We start from the raw sequence: 9,169 nt of genomic DNA, 5'->3' as shown, positions 1-9,169 counted from the left end.
GGGAAAACTCAAATTATTTTTGGGAATCCAGATTGATCAACATTCAGAAATAATGTACATTCATCAGAGAAAATATACAAAGGAACTTCTGAAGAAGTTTAACTTATCAGAATGTAAGCAAGCAAAGACTCCAATGTATCATACATGTATTCTGGAGAAAGAAGAGGTAAGCAGTAAGGTAAATTAGAATCTACTCAGAGGTATGATAGAATTTCTTTTATATCTAACTGCTTCTAGACATGATATCTTATTCAGTGTCTGCTTATGTGCTCAATTCCAATCAGATCCTAGGGAAACTCATTTAACTGCTGTTAAGAGAATCTTTAGGTATCTGAAAGATACAACTAACCTTGATTTTATTCATCGAAAATCAAGTGAATACAAATTAGTAGGCTACTATGATGTTAACTATGATGGAGACAGAATAAAAAGGAAAAGTACTTCTAGAAGTTTCCAATTTCTGGGAGATAACTTGATCTCATGGTCCAGCAAGAGACAATCAACAATCGCGCTTTCAATAGCCAAAGTTGAATATATTGCAGTTTCTGGATACATCACTCGGATACTCTGGATGAAGAGTCAGCTGGAAGATTATCAGATATCTGAGAGTAAAATTCCTATTCTCTATCATAATACTTCTACTATATTTTTATCTAAGAATCCTACCTTGCATTCTAGGGCTAATCATATTGAAATTAAACATCACTTTTTATGTGACTATGTTCAGAAGGGTAATTTTCATTTAAAATTTGTTGATACAGACCATCAATGGGCTGATATCTTTACAAAACCCCTTGCTGAAGATAGATTCATGTTCATTCGGAAAAACTTATTTATGAAATCATGTCTAGAATGAAAAGATGTATTTCAGAATGTTTAAGTCTTCAGAACTCTAGATTATATTCTGAGAATGTTTTCTTTTTGACTTTGAAACGTGAGCTTTCTAAAGTAAGGAAGTTTTCATGAATAAGAAAGGTTATGATCAGAAGCAATCTTATTGATTTGTATTCCTAATTCTGAACAGTTGTTACATTAAATGGTTGTCTTGTAGTTTGATTTCATGTGGTTCTTAGTCGCGACAACTGTCCCACTTTCTAAGCATGCATGATAAAAGCATGACACATTGGGTTTCACAATTATTGGAATTAGGTTTAAACTCTTACGCTTCCCCCTATGACTATGTATTTCCTTTTTTTCATCATTGCAAAATTTTCTATATAAACCCACTTTACTCACATTTTCACACTACGTGCACATTACTCCCACACTTTCAGTTTTCTAACCTAAAACAACCATCTCTCTCTCTCTGCAGTTGTTTTTCATCTTCATCATCTTCAATGGCTACTCAACAACAACCGGTTCAATAACAGTTTCAACAACTGCAACTAGCTCAGCCTAGATCTCCTCCTAGATCTGTCTCTAGTGAAAACTCTCCTCCATCAAAAGAGGAAATCAGCGACAATAATACCTATTTGGATAGCTATGATATCTTCATATAGATCGATCCACCTGAAGTTTTGGCGTACTACATGGAGATTTGTCTCGAAAATGATGTTGTTCCGTTGGTAGATCCTCTAAATCTCCCGGACGACTACCAAGTTGTTCTGCCGCCTCCTCATCCTTCTTCCCAAAACCCTTGGTTTTTCTAAAAAGTGTCTTAGCAAATGTGTGTTTTTATCTAAGTGTGTATGTATGTCTTTTATGTTTACTTTCTGGATTTTGTTTGTAGTTCCTTTTAGTTCTTTGTATTTTCGGTTTGTTAAATACCAGTTGTATCTTTCACTGCATTTTTGGCATTTTTAATGAAAATATGTTTGTTTCTCTTCATTTACTTTATTATTTTGTCTATGTCTTTTTGATTGATGACAAAGGGGGAGAAAACATAATGTATCTAAGGGGAAGAATTAGTGTTTATTTTGATATCTAAATTCCTTAATTAAAAACCCAAACATTGATTAATGTTTTCTGCTAACAACAACTTTGAAAAAGAGTTTTTTAAGTGTTTTGCATGGTTATATCTCAAGAATCATAATGGCTAAAATCAAACATATGAGGTTTTCATGAAGTATCAAATATCAGAATATAAGTTACCAGTTTTTGATGAAATGGTATTCTATCTGAGTTTGTATACCTTCATGTTGATGATTGAATATCAGATTCAAGGAACTAATATTCATGTTTTGAACCTAGAACATTGAGTACTTAGCATCGAAGTGTTTCTGAAAAGTTCTTTCTGAAAATCATGGAATTTGAATCCAGCTATAAGGGGGATTTTCCTCTATAGTAATCAGACTTGAAAAGTCAAGGTTCCTATAAGAAAATCATCTCTTTTAAGAAGATAACCAGCTCTAAATTTTCTGTAAAAGAACTCAAAAAAGCTTCTAAAGTGAAGCTTATTAGAATAATGATGTTATCAAACCAGTGCTCTGAACAACATCAATCAACTTATGAAGATAAACCAAATTTAGACAGAAAATTCACTCTGGTATTTCAAAAAGGTTAATCAGAAAAGTGTTCTTTCATTCTGATTTTATCTTTATAGGATTATACATCTCAGGGGGAGCTTTGTGCTTCTGCAAGATGTATTCTTCGGTGATTACCATGTACAAAATTGTTCATCAAAATACATGTTTTGTCATCATCAAAAAGGGGGAGATTGTTAGAACAAGTTTGGTTCTGCATCTATACCTTGAATTTTGATGATAACAATATTGCATTTGTGTGACAACAATTTTGGTACCCTAATGGTTTGTTATTATTAGCTTTAACAACCAGTTCTGATTCTGAAAATATGATGTGCAACGTCATCAGTTTATGAACTATGTATTTCAAATCCACTTCTGCGACAACTATTAGAAATTCTAAAAGATATTCAATATTGTTGTTGCAATGATCTTTCTGCTTCTGCACTGATTCACTCATGAGAAGCTTCTGAGGAGACACTATGTTGCTGCTACAATGTTCTCTCAATTCATACTTCTGGACCTGACTCTGATCACCAAACTTCTGAAGAATGGCAAGATTCTGAAGTTGTGTTATGTAGCTAAAGATTCTGAAGATCTCAAGCCATACAATTGAAGTTATCAAGGTTCTGACTGAAGATTCTGAAGACTCTGAATATCTCAAGGCAGACTATTAACGTTGCCAAGGTTCTGACCAAAGATTCTGAATCCATCTTTATGTTTCTTCATGTCATGCTTCATCAACTTTCATTAGAAGCCAATGAACTTGAAGATAAGATCAAAACGGGAACGTGATCAAATAGTACATAGTACAAATCAAACATCCTTTCCACTACTTGATTTCATGGGCAAGGACAATACTATACATCACACCTTACACTGATTTTGTGGGCGAAGGATAATATGCAGTATCACTCCTTTCCCATCCAATAGTGGACAACCACTTAAATGAGCTTTCTCCATTTTGCCCTCCAACAGTCTTCTTCTTATGCTATATAGGTAAGACTTTGAGACTTGAAGAAAAATGTCGGTGACACAATATTTTAACAAGTTTATTTCTTTGTGAAAAGTTATCATTCCTTTGTACGCAGTTTTTCTTTAAGTGTTTGTTATTCATTTGTGTAAAATTTGTTTGTATAGAAGCATCTTGTAACACACAAAATATTATTCAAAATGTTTGTTGGATTCCTTAAGGAGGTTATCATTGAGAAGAAAAAGAAGGTTGTTCTTTGTGAGTCCTTAAGAAGACTAGGGTATAGTTGGATCCTTGAGAAGACAAAGAAGGTTATTCTTTGTGATTATTGCAATTTGTTGATTATAATAGATTAATTCCTTGTGTATAAGGAAAAATCACCTTGGAAGGTGGACTGGATTAGCTTTGAGTTTCAAGCGAACTAGGACAAAAATACTTGTGTTTTTATATCTTTGTTATTAACTTATTAGTGGTGTTCTTGTTTTGGAAAAAACTTTTTCTTGTAAAACCCAATTCAACCCCCCCCCCCCCCCCCCCCCCCTTTATTTTTGTTTTTCACACCTTCACATAAGTCATGGGTTTGTGAGCTTTTTGAGGAATCCCCTCTTGTTAAAGAAAAATTATTGTCGTTGGTCTCGTTAACCAACTTTATTCAAGTGTTCAGTGTTGGTCTTTTCCAACTCTTTTGTCGCTTCTCTGTTAAAGACGGTGTTGCAGCATGGACAAAGCATCACCTCAGAATATTTGAGCTTACACATGTTCAAAAAGTCTATGATTTCCTTCCCAGCTTTAGGAAAATTAACCTTCATTTGTTCCTTATAATCGGGTTCGGCTGTTTCTGTGCTCTCAATTATGTCCACAATGAATACGTCGACATAATCGATGAACAAAGCCTATTCAAATTTAGGATTAGTCTCCCCCTCTGATCTAACTTTATGTTTTCAGCAAATTTAAGCCTTCCATACTTCAGTGCATTTTGAACTAAAACCCTTAAAAAGCACACACGATGAGGTTTTATGTCCAAGAAATTATGAAATTTGCAAAAACCTTTTTCCTTCTTTGTTCTAACGGCGGATTTTTCAATCCCTTACGAATCACTATAAGGTTAAAAACTAAAAGGTTAAAAATCTCGTCATAGTTGGTTACATCAAATGTATAAGTCTTTGTGATGAATTTTTTGTTTTTTGGTTCAATGAAGTTTTTCCCATTTGAAGGTTTCAATAATTTACACACATAAGGAGGTCATGGCTTTAACTCTGCTACATTGACCATGTTCTCTTCAAAACAATCATTATACGTGTCAGATAAAACTATTTATTTTGTCTCTCTCAACATAAGCTACTTTTCTTTTTTATGGTACTTACTTGATCTATCCTTTTCGGCCCCCAGGAACTCGACCTGTCATACCCTATATTCTAGTTTGGGTCATCTCCTTAAGGTACTAAGTATCTAGTTTCTTTCTGATGAAATAGTCTAAGCCTCTAGCAGCCATTTTGACTAACTCATGTTCAGGTACTTACGTAAATCATCTTTCCTTAAGAAGTCTAAACATATTCAGATAATCATCAATCGACTCAGGCATCTTACGTCTATCACTAGCCAATTCCTTAAGGCTAATTCTCGATTGTCCCATATAAAAATGTTCATGAAACACTCTCTCTAATTGATTCCAAGTATGTATGGAAATATAGGGGAGTGTTATGAAGCACGTAAAAGCATTTTTTTGTTAGAGAATTTGGAAAATATTTCATCTTTAAATTCTCATTATTATTTGTATCCCCTGCCTCAGTATGATATCTTGCCACATGTTCGACTGTTGACTCGTTAGTCTCACCAGAAACTTAGTGAATTTAGGGACTTTCCATCCCCTGGGGAGTTTAATTTGTCAAACATATTCTGACAATGAAGATATGTAATTAGGCCTATGAAGGTCAATATTTAGGCCATTTTGGGCTAAAATCTGTTCGACCACGTTTGTCATATTATTCTGTTTTTGGGGCACCATAACTATCTCAAGACCATTCTAGGTTTGGTTCCTCTCGACATTGGAAAGGATAACAAAGGAGTAAAAACTATGACGGCTTCTTCAAGAGAAAACAATTTCTTCATAAAAAACATGCGTGTCCCACTGGGCATGTCAGTTTGTTCACATATGTTTTTAGCGCACAATCATGAGTCTGAAAGTCTGAGATTAACTCGAAAAATCTTGGGATGAGTTGTGTGTGAAAAATGTTACTGTGACATAAGTGTAAGACGTAACTACAAATGTCTGGTCGCAGACAAGGTGAAAATAAACCATAAAGATAGTAAAGCTTAGATTGAAGTAAAAACAACTTGAAATAAACAACATTAAATGAAATGCAGTAAATGACAAGAAATTAAAGGTGTTTCAATTAAGGAAATGTAAAAAGTACAAAGAAAAAAGGGACGCAGACTCACAAAATTACTCAGCAATACACGAGTCCGCTATAAAATGTGTTTTTATAGGGAATGTATGTGAAAACTTACGAACCATTATTACAATACATGAGTCTGCTATAAATACTAACTAGGAATAACTACCTTCGACAGTTTAACTCTACATAAACAGACACATCATTCGAGTACATGCAAAACTCCTGTCTCCACATCTTGCCACATCGTCAAGGCTTTGAAACTGCTGAAACCTTTATCCCATGTTCTCTAACTTCTTAGAGGCTAGTAACTGCTGGCTCGTCGAAGACAGTCACTGAGCGCATAAAATCCTTCATCTTTAGTTTGCTCAATCTTTTAAGTATTCAGAGTCTGTCAGAGAGTCCTCCCTCGACATGGTGTCGAGTAGTCACTTAAATCTATTCCCGAGACTCCTTCAATTAATTTCACAAGATATCCCGTTGAGGTTCTTCCAAACTACATCTCAAGATGTTAGTCGAGAAGCTCCAATCGACTATCATTGACGACTCTTGTCCATCACTTATTACACTTAATATTTCCCCAAATACAATATTGACTTAATTTTTTTATTTGGTGGAAAATCTCAGATCAATTCCTACATATACCAATGTATAGGCCACTACCTTCACTAAAACTTCATTATTATTAGTATCCTATGCTTAATAAGCACTATTACAAATAGACTTATAAAATTCAATATATGTAACCACACATATTTATCTAACACAAGATTGTGTATTTTTTTTTAACGAAGTTAGTCATGTACTGAAGTGCTTTACAAATACAGTAATTTATATGATGATATTTAGTATTTTATTATAATTCAAAAATTATAAGATACATATTTAATATTAAAATACAATAAATTGATAAGCTTGTTTAATATATACCTTTCAAAAAGTGCAAATATATTCACACGTTTAAATGTTTTTTTAGAGGTTCATGTTAAATACATCTGATATATATATATATATATATATATATATATATATATATATATATATATATATATATATATATATATATATATATATATATATATATATATATATATATATATATATATATATATATATATATATATATATATATATATATATATATATATATTATATATATATATATATATATATAATATATATATATATATATATATATATATATATATATATATATATATATATATATATATATATATATATATATATATATATAGTTTAGGTCGGTTTGTGTCATAATTAAACAATTCAACAAAAAAATGGATATATATTCTATTTACATAAATGAGAAAAGTGAGGAATTCTATAATCTCATATCATCGATCAATTCTTTTCTCATATTTCATTATGGATGGATGCAATACAAAATAGAAAACTATCATATCCACTCTACCTAATGGAAAATGAAGGGTTATAGAGGATTAGTTCGAGCCAAATTCCTTTCTTTTCTTTCTTTATGATCATATTATTTCACATCGACACAAAGGACAAGAATAAGATCGTGCACCATTGACACATCGATAAATCCATTTAGCAATACATTCTTTATGAAAAATATGAGAACATTTTGTATAAAAGAGTTCAGTATGCGATCCATTGCGAAACTCCTCAAAACAAATTGAACAATGATCTTTGGAGTTTGAAGAAGTCGTATCAATATCCAATCTTGCTGGCAAGCCCACGTTTTGTCCACCGTTATAATTATAATGATCTTCTTCCATCGTGGTAACAACACGAAGCAACACGTTCATCTCCATTAGTTCAAGTTCTTCAGAATTTAGGGCAACCATTTCTTTTGCACAATCTTTCATATCACGTAGAACCGTGTCTAATATGTAATTAGGCACTGCATGAAAACTCTCGTACAACACTCTCTTGATATCATCGTCCATGTTTGTATGTGCATTGTAGTTGAATAAGATTTCACGAGGAATCAAGAAGTAGTCGAAGATGGGTGCTGTAAAATTAAAGCTAAGGTTTTTTGGATGATTGGATGTAGAAGAAATAAATAAGTGGGTGTATTGAAAATTAATGGAAAAGCATTCTTTCAAAGAAAAAATGTTTGGTTGGATTGTGTCAAGGACAGGAGTCACACTTAAATGGAAGGAGGACGACTCCATGAATGAAAGATGAAAATTAATTGGTTTTGCGTTTAAGAGTTTGGTTTTATTAATTTGTTTGAGAAACGATGTTTTTATAGGCAAAAACTTGAGAGTTTAAGTCGGTTTACAACTATTAAGATTTAGTCAAATAAAAATCTTTAATATTTAGTACGTCTGATCATAACAAATCTTATATCTTTTAATAATTTATCAAATTAAAAACACTAAGATTTAGTCAAATAAAAATCTCTAATATTTAGTACGTCTGATCATAACAAATCTTATATCTTTTAAGAATTTATCAAATTAAAACACTAGTTTTAAAATATACTATCTAATTGGAAGATCCGAAAAACATGGTAAAGCCATCAAAAATATAAATATTTTTTTAAATAAACAACTTGGGTTATTGCAATAAATGTGATAAATTCTTTTAAAGAAAGTAAACCAACTAACCTAATCCTAATTGATTTGTTTTCATTTATGAAAGAAAAAAAAAGCTAAAACACCCAAATCAAACCAATCTAATGAAATATAATAAATTAAAATTTATAAATTCATAATCTAAATCATACTGTTTACGGTCCTATGTTTGTCTAATAACATTTCTAAAAAGAGTTTCTCACCTTTACTTTTTCAAATATGAGTGTTTATCGAAATAATTATTTTGATAATATATTTTTAAAATACAATACAATAATGTGTTTATCGAAATAATTATTTTGATAATATATTTTTAAAATACAATACAATAACAACTAAGGCTTATCTAACGAAATAAAGTCAACTACATAGATCAACTCCAATTGTAATATTTTATTTAAGATTATATATCTTTTCAAATCGTTAATTTCAAAAAAAAAAAAATAACTCCTTATAATTGTTATATTTGTGAGAGATCAAATAAGGGCAGCGTAAGAGTTTCCGCCTCATGAGGTGATGCTTGGGCGCTACCTTTGCATAGTATGGAGACTCGCCCTTCTAATAAGACACATGCATAATATCACTATCTCTCCACCAGTTATGTTGGAACAAGTTTGATTCTGCCACTATCTTTATGTTTTAATGATAACAAAGCATAATTTGTAAAGAGAACAATTGTGTACTCTAATTATTTTGCTAAGCGAGTTGATCAAAGAAAATCAATTATGAACTGTAGACGCACTCTGAACCAAAGAAAGAAACAAATGTGAGTTATAA

The 9,169-nt window shown here is 31.7% G+C and overlaps 1 protein-coding gene across 1 annotated transcript; it reads right to left on the bottom strand.

Annotated features, from left to right (window-relative positions):
* Positions 1-7,327: 7,327 nt before the first annotated feature.
* Positions 7,328-7,759, bottom strand: LOC127102398 (RING-H2 finger protein ATL13-like). Its single transcript, XM_051039768.1, has one exon. The coding sequence runs from the start codon at positions 7,757-7,759 to the stop codon at positions 7,328-7,330; it is 432 nt and encodes a 143-aa protein (XP_050895725.1).
* Between the last annotated feature and the right edge of the window lie 1,410 nt (positions 7,760-9,169).

The sequence above is a fragment of the Lathyrus oleraceus genome, chromosome 7 (genome assembly GCF_024323335.1).
Source record: "Lathyrus oleraceus cultivar Zhongwan6 chromosome 7, CAAS_Psat_ZW6_1.0, whole genome shotgun sequence".
In the NCBI taxonomy this organism is placed as follows: Eukaryota; Viridiplantae; Streptophyta; class Magnoliopsida; order Fabales; family Fabaceae; genus Lathyrus; species Lathyrus oleraceus.
This window is presented reverse-complemented; position numbering and strand designations above follow the sequence as displayed.